General features: G+C 39.4%; 1 protein-coding gene across 4 annotated transcripts in view; it reads right to left on the bottom strand.

Annotated features, from left to right (window-relative positions):
* Positions 1–11,475: 11,475 nt before the first annotated feature.
* LOC115437560 (uncharacterized) overlaps positions 11,476–21,895 on the bottom strand; it is a 33,218-nt gene continuing 22,798 nt past the window's right edge. For all 4 annotated transcript variants that reach the window (XM_030160803.1, XM_030160802.1, XM_030160801.1 and 1 more), the window contains 3 exons: positions 18,171–19,441; positions 13,152–13,962; positions 11,476–12,023 (listed from right to left, as the gene is read on the bottom strand). In XM_030160803.1, the coding sequence (XP_030016663.1) occupies positions 13,915–13,962; positions 18,171–19,441 (1,319 nt within the window). In that variant the 3' untranslated portion in view covers positions 11,476–12,023; positions 13,152–13,914. The remainder of the gene's footprint in view (positions 12,024–13,151; positions 13,963–18,170; positions 19,442–21,895) is intronic.

Here is a 21,895-nt window from a genome sequence, read left to right on the forward strand (position 1 = left end):
ATATTTAGTTAGAAACTTCATTCACCACACTTTTGTCACATGGACAAGCAACATGCATAATTTGCCACAGACACACTCAGAATGAGTAATTAATTACTCACATTATTATGTTTTTTTGCTTGGTCAAGCGTGACCTCCGCTGGGGCCCAGGCTCTAGTTAACAGGCTGACTAGCGGGACGTGGTCCTTGGTGGAAATAATAAGGGAAAGGAGCGGAATTAATTGGGTTTGATTAAGAACACTTTTCAAAGGGACACCATTTTCCCCCTCTTGACATAATTGGGAATCACTCAGAGGGTGGGGAGGATTTCGGGGCCGGCGCCAGTTGTTCGTCGTCGCTCTGGTGTTTCACTTTGAGCAAATAGACATGTCACTCAAAAAAGCACCCACTTTCTTGTCTCGCAGACATGCAGTGCAGAGCATACACAGTCAACCAACAGCCAAGACCTGCATTTTTACTTATGGCTTGTCATGGACAAAAGGAAATTATGAGTCTCCACTGTGAACTAAGCACACTCTTTACGGAAGACAGAGCACATGCACTTGTTGCTTGTAACCCACTAAACCTTTAAATAACAGCAAATATGATGTAAGCCTGGGCTGGGCAGCCTGTGGCTCCAGGGCCACATTTGGATCTTGGGCCGTTTTCAAGTGGCTCCATGTGCTTTGTGAAAAATATACGGAAATGAATGACAGGGGGGTTTTTTTTGGTTTTGTTTTTTTTTAATACACATTTTGCTATTATTGTCACAACTATAAAGTCATTCTTATGTTATGCAGTTGTAAAAATCTAGACTACGCTCCAAATGAATAAAAAAATAGAAGTAGCAGTAGTAAAAGACTGCTTATTATTTTATGACTCTGAAGGTATTCATCCATATACTCCAGTGCAAAGAAAGACTTCACACACCAGTCTATTTTTGCTGCACAGCTCAATAATGACTAATGTGACTGTTTTCTTTAGTGTAGTTCTGTAATGTCTTTGTAGTTCAGTAAATGCACTGAAACTTTGATTTGTACTCACCATATTCCATACAAACTAATCCTAAAGAGCTTCTTAAACAGTCACCACTTTGAAGTATAACCCATATAGATATCGTTTGGCTCCAGACAGAGGTTTTATTTGTATTTCTGTCCTCTTCGGAAAGCAGGGGGTTCTGACCCACAATGTGGGCAGATATGAGTAGGGGCCTGCAAGCACAACTAGAGGATTAGAGATTAATACAAACCTGTACTTGTGAGTTTTGACCCGTGGGAATCCATGGGTTCTAGAAGCAGTAGAGTTGATAGAATGGGGAGCTGCCATGGCTCAGATGGTAGAGCGGGTCATCCAATAACCAAAGGGTTGGTGGTTTGAATCCCGCTCTGTCCCAGTCATGTGCTGTTGTGTCCTTAGGCAAGACACTTCACCCTCCTTGCCTCCAGTGCTACTCCTCACACTGGTGTATGAATGTGTATGACTGTTCGGTGGTGGTCGGAGGGGCTGTAGGTGCGGATTGGCAGTCTGCCCCAGGGCAGCTGTGGATACAAATGTAGTTTACCACCACCAGAGGGAGAATGTGAGCATGAATGAATAATGGATCCATAATGAAACAGACTGGCCCTCATTTAGTTTTGTATTGACATTGATGTGGACCACAGACACAGGACTGAACATGACAATTTATTGTGAGTCACTGCCGTCCTGTGTCTGGATTCACTGAACTCTGGTCCATGTGATCTGAGCCTGCACAGAATGGTCTGTCAAGGCAGCCTAAGACTTTTACATAGGACTGAACATGATGGTTTGTTGAATTGTACTATTCCCAGTAGCACATGAAGGCAGCCTAAGACTTTTACACAGGACTGAACATGACAGTTTATTGTGACTCACCACCGTCCTGGAACCAGGCCACAGTAAGAACTACACCGACCTTGTTAGTGTGTGATAACAGCTGGACCAGGTTCTCCCGTCAAGTCCTGGTGGTTCAGTTGGTCACGCCACCCCCCCCCCCCCCCCCGTTTTGTGGCTGTGAATGGACTCCTCTGTAAGCCCACTGTAATTTTAAAAACAACTAATAACTCAAAAAGTATTGGTTGTATCAATAAGCTGTTTTCGCCAGCCTGAGCCTTGACCCAAAGCACATAAATACACACACAAAAAAGGCAAAGGCTAGCTCTGTCCAGTTTTTCAGTTATAAAGCAGAAACACATACAAGCACTCACACGCACACATGCATACAAAGGCCACTTGGCTTTTCTGATATAGATTAATAATATATTTATTTGTAAAGTGCTTTTTGTGATACTCAAAGACACTTTACATACAGCAGATTGACTTCATTTTCTTAATGTATGTGCCCTGGATAAAAATATCACAATTTAAGATTTGCAGATGACTTTAGCTCAGTTCAACAGTTATCCATAGTCTATGGAAGTGTGTTACTGCCAAGAAAAGTTTCACGTTAAAATGTGAAAATTGACCTTTTACAACTTGGTGCATCATTTTCGTAGTTTACAATATTTGTCACGGTCATGAAGTGGCTTCTTCACATCACATCCACACCACATCAGCAACACTCTACACTCAATCATTGATACTGATCAGCTGGAGGATCAGGAGGCTCTGAGGATACAGTTCATGGATGTATTAGAGACCTGTTGTCAGGATAAATCCCTGATACTTCCAAATGCTGATGCTGCATCTCCTTCTGCCTTCTATGGCCATTCTTACAGCATTTAAAATCATCCTTATTGTGAACAATTTAATCACAGTATCACCCGTGGTGTTCCATAACTTCAGACTCTCACCAGGCACCAAAAACTTCTAAACTGATTTTTGAGTCACTCATTCATTCCTGTTTATTTATTTATCTATGTATGTATGTATGTATGTATGTATGTATGTATGTATGTATGTATGTATTTGTTTATTTATTTACTTATTTATTAAGCATCATAAATATTCAACTTTGATATGAAATGGATACCTGTATTTATTTAAAATTTAATTCAGGAGATTACAATCTTTTTTTTTTTTTTTTTTTTTTTAATAATTGCTGTTTATTTAAAAAGGAAAAAAAAGAATTCCATATTTCATTAAAATATGTAATGGTAATGAATTGACTTCTTCACCACCACTATGAAAGGGTCTTCATAATAGTTTTAATTTAATTAGTGAGATTAGTTTATTAAAAAAAAAAAAAAAAGAGGGTTAATTGAACCAGGTTCACATCAACCAGCCAAACACTACAGCCAGTGCACAGGGCTTCTTTTTCAGTTCATGTGGAACACCAGCGCCCCCCTGTGGTTCAATGAACACAAATCACAGGAGTCCAGTGGGATGAAAAAATGCTGGGTCCTCATTTAGACTCCACACTGGTCAGATCACATTAGACCCCCGATGAGGTGTTCTTAGAAGAAAAAAACCTGGACAAGTCTGTCCTACCTTTGACCATGACCTTTTACCTCATTGACAATGTACAAATACGAAATTACTGTGTCAGCTGACCTTTCAGGTATGCAGGAATATTTATTTTTCTACTCTATCTATCTATCTATCTATCTATCTATCTATCTATCTATCTATCTATCTATCTATCTATCTATCTATCTATCTATCTATCTATCTATCTGTCTGTCTGTCAACTCTGTGTTGCTTAAAACAACTTTGTTTAATTTTATTTTATTGGTGTGCTTTCTTTCTGTTCTGTCTTCTTACAGTAGCGGTATCTAGTCTTGTTCAGCGGTTCAATAGACTCATGGATTCATGAAGGGATTCAGCGAGTCACTGATTTGTGAATGATTCGGCAATTCTTGAATGATTCAGAACACTAGCGGAACAAGTCAGTACCGGGCCGGGGGCGGCGCAAATGACCGGGCCCTTTAAACCCATTGAAGCTTGTGATTACATCGCTTTACAACATACACATGCCCGCAAAAGCGGGACTTACAAGCGGTGCTACATTTTTGACACACCGGTCAAAGAATTTAATAGTAAGAGTTCAGCACCACGGACAGCAACCGTGTTCAGCACCACGGACAGCAACCGTGTCATTTTGACGTCAATCAAACGGACACGAAGTCCAACAAACCAAGAGAACAACAAAAACATAAGGCTTCCTGGCCCCTAATAATAACAACACAAAATCAAAGCAGTTCAACCCCAATGACAGCGACCACATCAATCTGACACCCACTGTAACGAACCACTTCTGCTACTTGAGAACACAGTAGGCTACTGAATCAATAGCTAGAACGTTTTGTAAAGTTGGCAAGGCGGTCCACAAGTTCATACAGTCACAAATTCAACAAAAATATTAGACCTACTCACCGCTGTTTAAAGGGCACATGGCGAGCCTTGCGCTCCGCCAACTCGTCCACACTGCGCCGTATGTCCATCTCCTGGCTCGCTCATTTTCAGTGGATACAATTGCTAGTCCACTCAGTGTCTCCTGTCCCATCGTGCTCCTCAAGTGGTTTTAATGAGCTTTAATTTTGAGAATGAGCGCTCAGAGGTTGCAACGGTGACTGGGAGGGTCAAAAAGAAAAGGAGGGCCGTGCAAACCTCGCTAAATGTTGTTGTCACTGCTGGGTGGCTGACAATAAGCAGTTTTGCCAAATCCGCCACAGGTTTTTGTTTTGTGATCTGGTCCCTGAAGTAGGCTCTAAAAGAAAGCAGCTGGGCAGGGAAGCTAGGGCCGATGTCCCGGCTGTAGTGGTCACTGATCCTCTGGGCAGCAAAAAGCCAACAAGGCTCACAGTAACAGCAGTCTAACTTTGGGGAATAGCACATCCAACTGCGGGCAATTTTCATCCCAACTTTAGTAGCAGATGTGTACTAACTTTCAGAAAAACACCGATTGTCTTTATTGGTGGGAAATGGACCTTTAGGTCTGCACGGGCCCACCTTAAGGATATATCTTTTAATGTTGGCGTCCTGGATGTTTTCAGCAAAATTGGCCCGATCTGTCGGAAAACATTCCAGAGAAGGGTTTTCATCATCCGCGGACTGCATCTCACCCGAAGCATGAGGAGGAGACCTGCTGCTGTCATTGTCAGGGTCTGACAGGACCAACACGGCCCTTTGCAGAACGGGTGAGGAGGGGGTCTGCTGGTCAAACACCAGGACCGGGTCTTCCCTGGAGCAGCTGGCACCTGTCCTAACATCACCGCTGTACAGCCAAGAGACAAAGAAGGGAACAGAAGCTCGGCGGTGGGACAACTACGTTAACAACCATAGAAACTATTTACAAGTAACTCACACATCACTTACTATTCACTGTCAGTGACTGTTAGCATTGTACCTGAAAATCTGGCTCCCTGATGGTGTTGCCAGTATTGGCGGGCTTGAATTAGTGCTAGCAGTTGCTGGTTCATTTCCAGGAGGATTCGGACGGACAAAAAAGTGTCCAGCTTCTGTAACTTTGCTTTCTCTGGCTCCCTCTTCTCCTTTTCTTTACGTTTTGTCGCTCCGTATGCTTACTCTCAGGTTAAAAGTGGTTGATGATAACAGTGGTAGACGGCTGTTGATGACGATTTTACCCAAATGCATTTGGAGACGATATCAGTCATCTATTTTTAAATGTGCACATTCTAAAGGTAATTGCAAGAGTGAATATAAGCCAGCAATGCAACACACACTTGTATGCAATGTTCTGAATAAACCTTAAAGAGCAATGGCAATCTTTTAAAATTTTTACTAACCATGATTCAACTATGCTGGGCCAACTTATATAAGCACAAACACTTGTTGGTCTTATTCTTCAGACCCGCGCCCATTGATCTGTTGCGGGAGGCATTCAGTGTGAGTAAACTCATTCCTTTCAAGAGATGGGGTTGGACTCCGCCCCCTAAGAACCAGGTCCGGAGGACACCCCCCTCAAGCTTCAGACCTGGTTTAGAATCCATTCAGCGACTCAGACACTCTCAGGTAGCGGTTGACTACCTCAGCTCGGTTCATCCGTTGCCGGCAACTAGTCTCGTGAAAAAATATTAGCAAACTGCTGTTGAATCAATTCAGTTACCTTTGCAAATCGATTCAACTCATTCTTTTAAATGAATCGATTCTTTTGAAGGATTCCTTCGCGAATCGCCCATCACTACTAGTTTAACTTAATGCGTTCAACATATAATGCAACCATTATGTCTTTTTCAGTGAAACTGTCAGTTGTAGAAACTAACATTTATGACAAGATGTTTCTGTGAATTGACTTAAGAGTCTGTTTTAGACCAGCTCTAAGGCCCTGTTCATATGAAGATGGTTTTGGTCGTATCCGCAAAAGTTTCGGATAGGCCTTTCATCCACATGAAACCAGCATTTTCAGTCACTGAAACTGCAACTTTTTGAAACCAGGTCCAAGAGTGGATAAATTTGAAAACACCAGTACAACAGACCTGCAGCTTTTGTAAAACAATGATGTCACATGATGTCATCTCTCTAACCTTTCACCCAGAAGAAGCAAGACGCCACTTCACTTGTTACATTTTCAAAACAGGTGAAGTACTTTAGTTTTAATGCATTTAAAGAAGATTAGTCATTATTTGATTTGTATCACTGCTTCTTTATACTTCTAATACTTAATTTGCGTTTAATTTTTTCCTTTTTCTTTTTTAAATGCTAATGAAATACATGCATCACTTACTGGCTGAAATAATAATAATAATTTAAAATAAATAAATAAAATAATAATAATGACTTTCTGACTGAATGATATAAGACTTCACTCTTGAATAGACTGGTTAAGACAGTAAATGATTAGTTTGTTTAGGGTTAGAATAAAATTCCAGTAGTTGAAGCTCTCCTTGTATTGTTTAGTTGGGCTGATACATGTCACAGTTGGATTTCTTTTGGTTTCACGTCATCCTGTAATACTGTTTCTGTGACCTGTTGCAAATTCACATTCTTCCTATTTGTTTGTTTGCATTTTTCATGATTTTGCAATTCATAATTCATGTTCTATCAGTGGAGTAGTTTATTTTTCTTTATTTTTTATTTAAGGTTCTTGCTTAATTTGTTGTGCATCCTTTGTAATATTTGTGTTGACCAGTTCTATTTTTATCATAGGTTGGATATATAAAGCCAAAGACAAATGTCCTTACCTAGATTTATATAAGGAAATACATAAGAGTCTGCCATTGGATTATTCAGTGTGATAGGCAATTAGGAAATCTCACAGTATGGAAACACCAAAATAACTATCAAGCTTGTGGCAAGTGTATTTCAATTAGTGATAATTTACTATTTAAAAAAAAAAAAAAAAGAAAAAAAAAGATGGATGGATAATTTTGTGAATTTTGTAACAAAATGATTCTAGACCACATGGCCAAATGTAACGTTTATTCATTATTTTTGTAACACAGCACATCACATGAAGACACCAGCACATCATTGACATCACACAGAATTGTCACAACCATGACAATACAGAGGTTGTTTTGAATATATCACTCAACCATGGATTTTAAAGTGCATACAATTGTATCATAGAAATCACACGCAAACAAGAGTCATAGAAGCAGTTTCATCTTATCTCTCTATGAACAGTGTGACTGCTCTAATATTCTTTTTATCAACAAACATGAAATAAATCTTATACATACATAGGTAAATAATGCATACAGTAATTACATTTTTATTTGTATAAATAATTAAATCTGCTTTCTAAATGTGTCATATTTACAGTGCGCATGGTTATTGTGCTACATGTGTACAGTGATATTTTTATGAAATCAAACAATCAGTCAAAAATACTTTAAAGATAGGCAGGTTCACTGAACTCAGATGTTTATATTGCTACTGAGTTGTATTATTTCATTGCCTTCACAAAAATAAATAATTCAGTAATAAATAAGGTTTAAATGTGCTGCTATGCTGATTATGGAACATAACGGTCATTCAACTCTTACAGTGTGTATCTACATGAATGATGGACACAAATCTATAAAACATGATAAGGCTGCAGTATCTTTTATCCAAACAATTAAACCATCACAGTTATCAATACGAATGGCAGCATTTTCCTATGTCCTGTATGTTTCAGATGGGTCTGGGAATCAAAACAAATCAACATTCACCTCATTATGATTTATATTACTTTTTTTTGTGAACAGGAAATCTGAATTTGTACTTCACCTTTGAACTTGAAAAGCTCATTTCTACCACTTGGTAGCTTGAACACACCATGTTCAAAAATTAAAAACACATTAAAGAAAAAGCAGTGTATCAGTAAAATAAACTGATGATACACTGAACTTTTCCCTTCTTCAAGTTTAGAAACAATGACGGGGATCTGTATTTGGAATCCATAAACTTGATTACCCAAAACCATCATCTTCTAATGAGGCTGCAAGTACATTTTTGAACTAACAAGTCTGAATATCATAGCAAAGAAATATATGCTCTGAGGTAGGAAGCTATTTACAGTATTTTTTTGTACTAAAATGTAGGGTACCTCATAGCAGAGCAAATGAGAAGATTGACAGTCCAAATGTAAACATAATCCTCAGATTTAGATATTAATGGAGATTAGCACACATGTGCATGTTTTATTTCAGAAAAAGTTAATGCAATGCATAAAATCTCAAAAATTCTTGGAAATTCATTCCCTCTCATTTTTATTGAATAAATTTTGATTTTTAAAATGTTTTTTGACCCCCTTTATTGTCTTTTTCCATCTGTGGACTGAACTGTGTTATATTGAACTGACCTGATCTGTAAAAAGGTGACCTGATCATATATGAGCACTGCACATAAAGGGCATTGAGCTGCCATTGAAGGTGCTCAGGGAACAACTTCAACTCTGCATCAGCACCTGTTTTGTTTTGTTTATTAGTTATTCATCTTTGGGTCACATCTTATGATGTTTATAGATCAGTTCCATATTACACAATATAGTCCTCAAAGAGAAAAGGGCACTGAAGGCAGTCTAAAAACAAAAGTGAAAGTGAAAGAGAGTGTGAGAGAGAGAGACAGAGAGAATAAATATTCCATCTGGTGCAGTTTGCTGTTTTAGTATTACAATAAAATGAGAACTAGTGATGGACAGTGTGTGGGAATCTTTGATGAACTGCAAACTTTATTCTCGTACAAGTCAGCAAGATTTTACTCAATATACCATACATGAATTCATAAATTTAACAGCAGATACTAGATAAAATGCATGTGTTCTTATTTAACATGTACACTGTTTCCCATAAAGTGGGGATAAATTTGACACATTCCTCTTTTTATTCCTATTTGTACTCATCAGTAATTACCTTTGAACATATCCAATGATTACATACTGAGTCCCGGTTACACTAGGACTCAGTATGTCCTAGTTATTTAACGAGCATAAACCACACTGTCACAATCATTTCATGTTTTTTACATTAACTTTGTGGGCAACAGTGTACATGTTACCTGATGGAATTTTTGCAAAAGGTATTTTGGTCAAAAAGTGTCAGTAGAATGTCAGAGTCGCTGAGAACTCTCTCTGTTTTTCATGGTTCATGTTTACACAAATTATGTATTTTGTCTGTGTTTTCTAACTGACATATAGGTTTCACAGTGTTGTCAAGCAGCAAGAAGTAGTTTGGTGTAAACTCGGTACTAACAGAAATGTTCTTTCAGTGTTTTCTAAGTGTGGTCCAGTTTGAAGGTAGACTGCTATCAAGGATATAGAACCATCATACCCACCTGCTGTACTATTTATAATACATTCATATTTTCGTAAGAATTCAGAAAATTGACAGGTGGAAACAGGTACCACTTCGTGCTACTGAGGTGGGGTTTTTTTCATGGCTTGTGTTTCAGGTTTTGACGATAGAAATGGACAGTGCTGTTAATCCAGAGTCAAAATCTCTCATGAATGTAGCCCATAGCAGGTCGTTCATCACTATCAAATTCACTGACATGTTCAGTCAGCTGTCATGCGCTATGAATGGGAGCACTGTCATCCTGGCCCCATCAGGTTTCTCCTCTGATATGTCAGCCATCTGTGTCTCTGTATCTGTGGACTGGATAATGAATTGGTTGTATGTAATACCTTAAAGTACATGTTACTTGACTAATTGTGTACTGCTTTATTTACCCAACCAGTAAATAAAATAAAATAAAAAATATTTGTTAGATTGGCTTGAGATGAACACTGTTCATGCAGAATATCATCGTTAGCAATAGTTACAACTGCTAAAAAAGTTTTGAAATGGTGTGCATATAGAACCTGCAAATCCGACAAAGGATCCTCTTTCACTTTTGGGGTGGTGGTGGACCCTTCCTTTGTTTACTTAATCAGAGACTACGTAAAAGGAAGGCCACACTTCTTCACCTTGCATAATTGCATCTAATGAGCAGCACTGGAACTTCAAAGCTGACTCTTTTGATTCCCTTCCTATTCACATTGTACACAGTGGACTTCAAGTACATTTATGAGTATTGTCATATCCAGAAGGACTCTAATGACACTGCTATTCTATCCTTTATCACCAATGACTGGGATATGACCAAAACCTTCAGTAACTAGAGTCACAAAATGGCATCATACTGAACATCCAAAGACACAGTGGTGAATTTTAAAAGTCTAAGATCTCGCTTCATCCAGTCAACATTTGTGAGGTGGACATTAGTAGTAACAACATGCAAATGATCTGATATACATCAAGACAACAAGATGGACTGGTCCCTGAAGACAGTCACTCTATTGAAAGGGACACAGTTGGCTATTTTCACTCCCAAGACTCAGTCATGTGCAATTAGACGATGCATGTTTAACCATTCCTCTCTCCTGGACAGGAAGTATGAACCACAAGGACTCAAGGTGACAAAGTAACACACATTTCTTTGTCACCTTGCACACATTTATAACACACTTATTCCCAGAAACATTTAGGACATTTCAAGTTGACAGACTCCAATCTTACTCCTTTCAATGTTGATGAAGACTTATTAGTTTCAATCAAGTGAGCTAATGGTGCCAGTGGCCTGTGCTCACTGAATGTTCTGCTAAAGTTTACAACAGTTAGTCTTGTGGTACATCAGAATGGCTGTGGGATATGGGAAATATTAGAGAGATTTTTGGTGAGTTTGGCTATTTTCACCCTGCCCCTCAAAGAGGAGGCAAGGGGTATTGATTTTGGTTCAGTTTCTTTGTTTCTTTGTTTGTTAACACTCTAGCAGCAAAACTATTGGTTGAATTCAAACCAAATTGGGTTTATACATTACCAGTGACCCAGAATAGATGTGATTACATTTTGGGAAAAGTAGGTCAAATTTCCAATTTTTTAATGAAATTTTAAAATCTTTTTTTCCCTCCCATTTACTTATAACAGGTGACATTTCACGTCTATAAAAACATACATTTTGTTTCAATTTACTTCAAACTTGACATATACATACAGGCAATTGATATGCTGACATCAGTACACGCACAGACGTGATAAAATCAGCCGGATTGATGCCAAAATAAGCTACAATACGTGTGAGGGGTAGGGTTTGTTGTGCCTGACACCACTTATTACCTTTGGTTTTGGTAAAATAAAGAAAACAGAAGTGTGTTTGGTCCTTGGTTTGGTTACCTTGAGCCACCGTTAGTCTCAATACTAACAAACAAAACAATAATTTTGTTAATGTTAGACTATGCTGCATCGTAACTGGATAGTCTATAGAGAAAGCATTAAAGATAATTGCAAAGGGTGTTAATTACTGGAACTACAGATTTTACAAAATAATTGTTCATTCAAGGAACTGATCCACTTCTCCAATAAGACCCAGTTCAAGCAAATCAGCCATGCATGTCCCTTCAAAGACTTTGATGGAAATCTTGCATACTTAGTCAGAATATCACAATTATACCAAAAAGCACTGCGGTTACAGATAAGGTTACCACCATTGATGTTTCTGGGGGGTCGAGCACATTCCATAAGGTTACAATGGTAATAGGAGAGGAAATGACATTCAAATTGACAGACAGGAGATCATGAATAAAGTGAAGATTGTTCCCACATCCCAAATCACTGTTGAGGGTGTGTCTGAAGTCACCGTCTGTGTGTTAGTGTGACTCAAATCTAAGGGTGTATTCACACCAGGAAAGTCCGATAGTTCACTTGCTTTGGTCCGGACCCATTTTTTTTATTTTTATTTTTATTTTTTTTTTTTTAATTTGGTGCGGTTCGTATTCACACTGTACATTTTTGTAAGTGGACCAAAATCTGTAAACAAAACCACGTGTGCTGAGGTCGTTCAACCATTGGACAGAAATGAGCAGTGTCCATTAAAGCGCTCAGTCCAGAGTGAAAGGACAGAATCATGGACATTTTGCTGCTGTTTTTGTTATCGTCATAACGGTTTTTACAGATGCAGACGTTTGCACAAGTGTTTGAGCAGCAAGAGCGTCTGATGCAACGTCAGGTTTACAATATTGTAGAATTCATTTCTCAATGACGAAGACACAGGGCAAGACGGCTACGGAGGACAGCGCTCATGTGGACATCATGTTGTGACTGTTGGTCTGATTCACACCAGACAGAACAGGTCTGAAGTGTGAATTCTGCTAGTATATGAAAAGACTGTTCTCCAAAAGCATTAGTGCTCCGTACTGCTTACCTATGTGTATCTATCCTATATCACCGTTCAGTTTAACCAGGTACAGAATTCCTTAACGCAGGTAAAGTTTGCTGGGGGTGATGAAGTCATTTATTATTTCAAGCACAACAGACAAATCTAACCGTCATCCTAATCATTCTCTCGCTGAACAAGCTGAAAACGTCGGAGTTTTTATATGTTCTTTCTAGCAGCTGTGTTATATGTACATCTGCCCAGAGGCAGCGTGTCACTTCGAGCTCCAAATCTGACCAGGGCTCATTTTCAGCTCCGTAGCCTATCCTCAGTCTGAGCGCTTCTCTGGTAAAACTCTGTTGTCCATAATGCTCGACGCACGACGGGAGCTCGTTAGGTACAAAAAACCCAACTGTGTCGGATCGGGTCCGGTCTGCTTTCACACCTCAGACGAACCGCACCAGGGTTCGTATGGAACCGCACCGAGACCACCTCTTCAACTGGGTCTCGGTTCGCTTGTTTGGTCCGGAACAGAGTTCGGTGGTTTTTATTCACACCAGCCCAAAAGGTCCGAACCAAGGGAGCAAACGAACTCTGGTCCGTTTTAAACGGACCAAACAAGGCAGGTGTGAATACACCCTAAGTTGCAGATTTGAGAACCCATCAAGCCCATCTAGAGCCCATCTCTGATTTGAGCTACTAAAGTAGTGCACAGCACTGCAAAGTTGACAGTATCAGTTTGTGGTGTGGTGCATTTGATGAAGTTAAAAGTTGGACACTGAGGTTTTGATGATAGAAAGTGTTAAAGTAAAGACTATGGAAACAGACTTGCTGCACAATTCACCCAAACACTGTACAGCTGTGAAACAACTTTCAGCTATTGAGTAACTAGATAATCTAAAAACAGACACTGCATTTGCAGAGTACATCATTTACATATACAATTTATCTGTATGGCCTCTTGTACTGGGTCAAACTCTAAGCTCAAGTCAATCATTTTTAGTGGAAGTTAGAAGTTCTAAAGTTCACTAAGAGACTCAAAGGACACAGGAGTCAGATGGCAGTCAGTATTGCAAGTATATGTACGTATGCGTCGAATTTGAGTCAGTGAGACTGTCTTTAACCGTCCTCTGCAAACTATGTGGCCATAAAGCTGACGAAGGCTATCCAACACTAGTTGCAGGCTATTAGTTTTGATACCTTCATTATTTCCCATGTGTTTCCTTCACATCTAAACAAAAACATCCAACACCAACACATACAACATTTCTCCTGTATTTTTAATCAGCAACCCCTTTCCATTCCTTCAGTTCTTTTGTCACATTGGCCATCTTACTTCTCTCCTCGTCGTCTTTGACTGTGTTGTCATTGTCATCATGGGCTGACATATTTGGTAAGAAGTCACTTCAGGTCGATGTCCTGAGCCTGGGTCTGAGCCTTTCCTTTGCCCTAGAACAAACATGTTACAAAACAGGTTATTGAAAATACATTTATATGAGAGGCAGTCATACTGAACACAAAGTTTCCTATAAGTGAGTTTTGATACCTCGTTAGAACCAGTGTAAATATAAACGTATATCCCCACAACTTGATTTCTGGAGGTTCATGTATATCTATGTACTAAGGCTGCCAGAGAGTGCATTCTACCTGAACCTTTTGGGAATATACCAGCCCAGTATCAATGTATTCGAAATTAAAATAAAGTTAAAACAAAGTACGAGTTATCTTTGAAAATATGTGGAGTAGAGAAGATTTAATCTTCCATTTTGCTTTTTTTTTTTTTTTATATATATCAAAATCAGATTTTTTTTTTTAAACATTTTTTAATTTTTTTTTTTTTTTTTTTAGACTAATGGCCCTGATCTGACACATGGTAGCATTGCCTCACGCTACCTCTATGAGAGGTGAGGACTGATATTTCACAATCAGATTCAGAATATTATAATAGACACATATTCCAACATAAGAAAATAATCACAAATAGTATTTATATTCATCTATAATGTACATGCTGACTTGGTTACCCCTGTGACTGATGCCTCAAATTCTCTCAAATCCACAACCAGCTCCTTGGTCTCTCCCAGATTAAGCTGAAAATGGTTCTGCTGTACTCATGAATGTAGCCGAATTGTGGCCGAAAGCTTAACGTAGCTTAATGTCCAAAAACAGCAGTTGATCATCATCGAATTATGTATGTGTATATAAATAGTAAGTAACTGAAAACCCTTGGTCTATTGTCCTTTTCAAGCAGCCATAGGCTTTTGGTTCTGTAGAAGCCTTTATTTTACTATTTAACTAAGTCCATCTGTTCAGTACTCTCTTCTCACCAAGGTAGTAGTAACTATTAAATCAAACTTTTGTATAGATGACTGCCTCAAGTTATTCTCACTCACTCAACCTATTCTTACTCACTTATTAAATATCTCAGTGAGGTGTATGCTACAGGAGGATTCAAACTAACAAAAGGAGTTAGGAGTAGCCATGCTGTCCTGCCTCTATCCTAAATGAAAACAAAGCCAACGTCTAAAGACACTACATGGACACAGAAATCTTAAGACTTTTTGGAATGTAGTGGAATATAGGATGTGACACATTTGAATTTCACATCACTATCAAATCTAGATCTCATACTATAGAGGGGCTGTGTGTTCTACTGTTAGCTCACTGTTAGGTCTTGTTGCTTCCTTTGTGCTGAGAGTAAAACAAATTCCCCAAGCTTTGTGTCAAGCAAAGTGCACATGGACTTTTAAAAGCCACTCTTTTTAAATAAAAAGACTTTTTAAATCAAAAACAAAAAAGACATTGAAAAGAAACCACACAGCTACATTACTTTTGTGATGTCAGTGAACAAGGGCTTGGAACAAGAGGTTTACATACAGCACAGGAAATGTTGCTATCTTCTTTGCACACAATATTGCACACAACTGCATTCTAACTGCAGAGATGACTGCAAAAAAAAAATCTCGAGCCTGAAAATTTTTCTTTAGGTCAGGTCATGAGGAATGAGTCGTTGGTGGGCCTACATCCAGCAATTTGTAGGTCTGCACAGGAGCAAATTAAGAAATCATAGACCCCTGAGCAATAAGTTCTTGTGGCCCCTCAACCACCCAACTGACATTGGATATACATCATGGAAAGGGGGGTTTGGGGGACCCTCCCCCGAGAAAATGTTGAAAATTATAGCACCTAAAGTGCCTTTACATGCAACTTCAGATGGAAACTACTTGTTTGAGCACTGCACAAATACAATGCAATTCTGCTCATTAATCCAACACCGGATCTGCATTAGGAAGTATGAGCTGAGCTTTCAGTGGTGATGGAATAAGGCTTGGTTTGAGCTTTCACTTTCCAAGAGGTTTTTTCACTGCTGTGTAATTCACACTGAACAACTAACTCTATATCTAGACTCACTTTGAACAAAATTAACACATTTTCAAAATGTGTAAGACCATTGTTGAACATGTCTTTTGACAGAGCCAGGCTTCAGATTATACTACATGCGTGGATCAGGGGGTTAACCCATGGATCAGGTTGAGGCTAGTCAAAAAAATGTCACTTTATTTGTGGGGCGGGTCATTGATTGAGCAGAGACACAAAAATATGTACAGTATCATACATAAATTCCCTATAGCAGACAGTCCTCTTCCCAGCCACTTCCACCAGCTCTGCTGGGGGAATCCTGAGACGTTCCCAGGCCAGCTGAGAGATATAATCCCTCCAGTGTGTCCTGTGCCCGAGGTCTCCTCCTGGACAGACATGTCCAAATCACCTCCCCAGGGAGGCATCCAGGAAGCATCCTCACTAGATGCCTGAACCACCTCAACTGGCTCCTCTCGACGTGGAGGAGCTCTACTCCAAGTCCCTCCCAGATGTCCAAGCCCCTCACCCTATCTCTAAGTCTGAGCCTGGCCACCCTGTGAAGGAAACTCTTTTCTATCCATGCCCAATGCCATTTATTTTTCAGTCTAATGTCAACTTGCAGGTTTTCTTCATCCTGCTCCTTTTCGAGCATGGGTGTGTATGTGTTTGTTCACCTGATGATTATTAAATATCTGCTGATGAAATGTACAACCATGAATGAAATAAATGAAATGAATGAACCTGCAGGACATCTTCACTGGTCTTCATCTGCTTGCCTTCCATCTCTACGATCATCACCACATACAGTTGGCTACTCTGAAGTTTTTGGCTCTGAACCAGTTTGTCTCCACAAGACCCGCCCCCTCTCTACTACTAATTTGCTAGTAGCCATAATTGGACTTCTTGGGAGCGAAATCCATTGGTTGAGAGCGAGAGGTTTACCAAAGCCCAGGTCGGAGCCCTTGATATTGTACTGGCTCCGATCTTTTTGCACGCATGATATATATCCTGCATTTCCCCCCTTTGCTGATTGCAGTACACCGGAAATCCAGTGATCTTATTACCCATGTAACTGTAGATACTGTTTACTGCACTGTTACCTCACTGGACTGTACATACTGTGTTTTACATTTCTTTTCTATATACAGTATAATGTACATAGTCTTGATATACCTATTCTTTTGTTTTTTTATATTGATGTACATATTCTTGAGTGTTGTTATATTTTTTTTTTATCCAGCCAAGAACTACCTTGAAGAAAAATTTCGTGAAAATAAGCATTCTTGAATCTTGAATGTAGCCTTAGTCATGGGGAAGGGATGAAACTTCCAAGACCAGAGCTGAAAGTTGCCACTTTGGCTGTGCAAGGAGGTCAGATGTTGCAGTCAGAGTTACAAATGAACCTCCAACAGCGTCGGAGGCCATCATTTCTGCTCAATGTGTATCGAGAACAGCAAAGGGAGACAACTTCCTGTGTGTGATCAGACTTGTTAAGTTTTAGGCGGTTAGAGTTTACCTGTCATACTACATGTTTAAGTTGAACTGAGGAAGAATAGACACATCTTCTGCAATTTAACCAACACCAGAGCACTGTGGTCTGTTCCTAAAGTGCAGTTTGAGAACAAATCTGCAATTACCCCTTAACACCAATAGAATGGAACAAAATTTGATAGATTTCCTTAAATGTTAATGCACATAAAATCATGTATAATGAAATTTGAGTTGCTATATCTGGTCAGTATAAGATATTTAAATTTGAGAGTAAATAAATAAATAAGTTTGAAGACACACACAGTCAAAATGTAATTATCGTCCAGGTAAAATCGATAAATAAATGAATTATATTACACATAAAATTACTACTTCTTGTACATAAAATATGTATAGAATACTTATAATGCTTTGAGTCCTTGTTGCAAATAAGATGGAAAGAGATAGTAACTGTACTATGTGTGAATGTATTATCTTTGCTTATTGTAACAAATTCAGTGTTTCGCTTTTTATTTACCTGTACCAACCAAGTGACCTCCAAAGAGCATAAAATTGAGATAATTGAGACTGTTACTTAATATTCCCCCTAACTAAACAGCCCAGAACAGGTAAAATAAACACTGGCTCTAAGGAGTGTCAACCATTTGTTACTAAATATTACATATTATACTTTTGCATCATTAGCATATGATACTTGTGATAAGTGCTGTCTTTAGCTAGGAATCAAATGACCAATAAATACTTCTGGGATAAGTTACCATATGCAAGGATTTATGCAGCATGATGTGTGAAGCTTTCCATCTTACCCTGAGTGACGGCCGGGGAGGCCTAACTGGTCTGACTGGTCGCACTGGCTCCGTCACTGGGTTAACCTGCCGTCTGTCAAGAGGCTCTAGATCATCAGCAACATCAGGACAACCGATATATCCTCCAGACCGAAACACGGAACCCAGATCACCTTCTAACAAACTGTGACTGACGGGGTTGTTGGAAGTTGTGAGGTCTTGGTTGGCAGACGCGATACCGACAGCAGTGTTGAGGGTGTCAATGGCATTGATATTTGTGGTCTCAGTAGTGCAGATGCTGGTGTTGCTCAGTTCCAATCCCTGTAGGTCCATAGTGGATGGACAGTTGGACACTTCTGAAGTCATATCGCTGTCTGAGCTGTAATTGGACTCCTGGATGCACTGGTTGTTGTTTGCTTCAGGAAAAACTTCTGTGCTCACCAACTCCAGCACCTCCTGGTTTTCATGGCCACCTATATCTGGTGTTTCTTCATCTTCATTGCTACTGAGATGGAGGAGCTTGTAGTTGTCATGGCTATCACAAACTTGCACTTCCTGATTTTCTACATAAGAGAAATCTAGAAGTTCCTGGTTGCTGTTGCTACCTAATTGTAGAACTTCTTGGTTTTCAGGACAAGAGAAATCTAAAATATCCTGATGGCTGCAATGTTCTAGCAATTTGTTGTGGCTGCAAGGGCTAAGTACTTCTTGGTTTTCATGAGGTTCCTGTGTTTTCTGGTTGCTATGGTTTGGGTGTTCTACTTGCTCCTCGTTGGGATAGCTGCCAAAGTCAATTTCCTTGTTTTCGTGGCCACAAACGTCAAGTACCTCCTGGTTCTCTTGCTCAGGGTTAATCTTAAAGCCATAAGGGTCAAAGTCATGGACCATTTTAGAGGAAATCATGTCAAATCCATAAGGATCAAAGTTCAGTTGGTCTGGTGGAGAAGAAGAACAAGGCTCAGGATCAAACGTCAGATCCTGCTCAGAGGGATCTGGGCTTAGTTGTGCTTCATCTGGGTCTAAAAGGGTGTGGCTAGAATGCTCAGGACTAAGTTTAAACCCATATGGGTCAAAGGAAGACTGACTTGCTGCTTCATAGCTCAAATCAAAGCTTAACTGTTGATCTGAATCAGGCTGGATGAAGGTGTTCTGGGAGTCAAGTGTGTCTTGGGGATCAGCAAGGACTTGCGGTTCTGTCTTGTTAACCCATTCTACCCCCTGAGAGGAGATTACATCTCGATCCAGCAGGCCTTGTTCATCAAGCTCAGAGACAACTACACCAGACGTCACACCTATGAACAGAAAGACGAAGAGTCAGGACAAGAGTTTTATGGGCCAGACTTAAAGTGAGAGTGTGACCTACTGTATTTCTAAGTCTACAGCAATGCAAAATATTAATCTCTGAGTTCAGAAACTTAAAAGATTCTTACAAAAATTGCCCAAAATGGCTAGAATAGAATAGTAGATTAGGTACATTAATCACAAGGCAGATATTTTTATCAACTGATAAAGGATTTCTAAAGTTTTCGGCAAAAAATTGACATTTAATTGTAAATGTTACTTTTAACATATTTGTGATTCTCTGTACAACAGTATACTACTTGGCACTACAAGTGGTGAGCACCAAAATTACATTGTGTATTCAGTAGCAAGCACAGGGCTGGGCAATAAATCTACAAATGAAAAGAAAATTTTACGTTTATAACTAGGGATGGGAATTGATAAGAATTTAACAATTCTGATTAGAGCTGCACAATATATCGTTTGAGCATCATTATCGCAATGTACATGTATGCAATAGTCACATCGCAGGTCCTGCAATGTAGGAGGTAAATGAACTCAACATGTTCTCATCTAATTTCGACCTGGGTACCTGACACACAGTACACGCAGCGATCCACCGATCACAATCGTTTTTAATCAGTTTGCCAAAGCAGACCACGCTACTGCACATGGAGTGAGTCGCTTGCAACAACATTGACAAATGAGCAACGAACAAGAGAAAATCACCAAAAACAAAGACTTGGTACTAAAAAGCAGCGTCAGTTATCTGGAATTATTACGACTACAAGACGGATGACACTGAAACACGTGTTCTGTGTTGACAGTGCCTTGCACCTGTTGCCACAACGAGAGGGAACACAACTAATTTGTTTGACCATTTATGTCAGCACCACATAGCTATTATATCCTCCTGAGTATTTTTTCACATAGCAATATATATCGCAAGGTTAAAAAAATCGCAATGTCAGTTTTTTCCAATATCGTGCAGCCCTAATTCCGATTCCATTATTGATTTTGCTTATCGATCTGATTCCTTCCAGTGCTCATTGGGTGAGGGAATACAAGAGTACAAACAAGTTTGACGACATTAACTGTCTTTTATATTTCCATCTCTGCACAGAAAATATAACATATACAGTATTCACAAACAATGATAACAGATGATGCCAGGCCCGGTTCGCTGGGGGGGGGGGGTCACACCTTACGGTATAAAATGAAAGTGAAAGTGAAACTTAAGATGCTCTACTAATTCCTCTATGTCTCCTGCTGTTGTGCACTTCATTTTCCTTTTCCCTACCTTTGGAAACTTATATTGGAGGGGGCAGGATGTTTGTTGCCCCCCCCCCCAGAACAGGGCCCTGGAGTTTGCTCTGCTGCTAGATTCACAAGGGTTGCTAAGTAGCATATCAAATGCATGCTGTGTGGTCAAATATTTGAGCATATTGGAGGGATTTCCCCCCTTTGAAGAAATGGAATTTTCACAAGAGTTACAAGTGGCCTTGGTGTCTTCTTTTCATGTGAAATCTAGCCATACTGTGCAATAAAAATGTTGCATGATCAGCATGTGCACAGCTGTAAATAGTGTATATAGCTTTCTTGATTTGTGTTTGGTTTGTGTTTATCTTGATTTTGCACTTATTTGCTCTTGTGTGCTTTGTACTTTTGTACTGTACAGTGGCTCACTTGGTAGAGCAGGTCATCCAATGACCAAGACGTTGGTGATTCGAATCCTGGCTCCAACTGTCCACATGACCTTGAGCAAGACACTGAACCCTTAATTACTCCCAGTAGGTGTATGGGTGAATGCGAGGCTTTGTAAAGTGCTTTGGGCACCATAAATGTGTGGAAAAGCACTACATAAGTACCGACCATTTACTTGTAAACCTTGTGGGACTAATAAAGGCATATCTTACACTTTGGAGCATTTCTGCATTGACGCCATGTTGGCCACGTTCTAAACCAAAACAATGCAGCACACGTGACGTCATCACACATGTGCAACAAAGGTGAAATCGATAAGCAGAATCATTAAGCAGGCAGGCAAATGATTCCACGGAATTGAGCTACTGGGAACGACCCCCACCCCTATTTATAACAATGATGAATATTTTTAATCAATATGGATAGACCTAAGACCCTGTTACACAGAAAATAATAAATGTGACATCTGTGAAGTGACACGTGAGGAGATTTTCTTTTGTGTTAGGAAAATCCACAAATTTAGAGTTTGGTGCTCCCAAAACAATCAAAAAGGTTGGGAAAGAGAAAAAATAAGACTAAAATGTATCAAATCACTAAAACCAAGTGTATTTTAAAACATGGCCCAACTTTTCTGAAAAGAGATTTGTATTAGGTATTTTTTAAAAATATAATAAGCCCTCTCTCCCTCTGTAGAGAGCCAACAAAAATTAATACATTTTGACAATTAATGGAATTACACAAACCAGAGTGAAACCCAAGTC

This window comes from Sphaeramia orbicularis, chromosome 17 (genome assembly GCF_902148855.1).
Source record: "Sphaeramia orbicularis chromosome 17, fSphaOr1.1, whole genome shotgun sequence".
NCBI lineage: Eukaryota > Metazoa > Chordata > Actinopteri > Kurtiformes > Apogonidae > Sphaeramia > Sphaeramia orbicularis.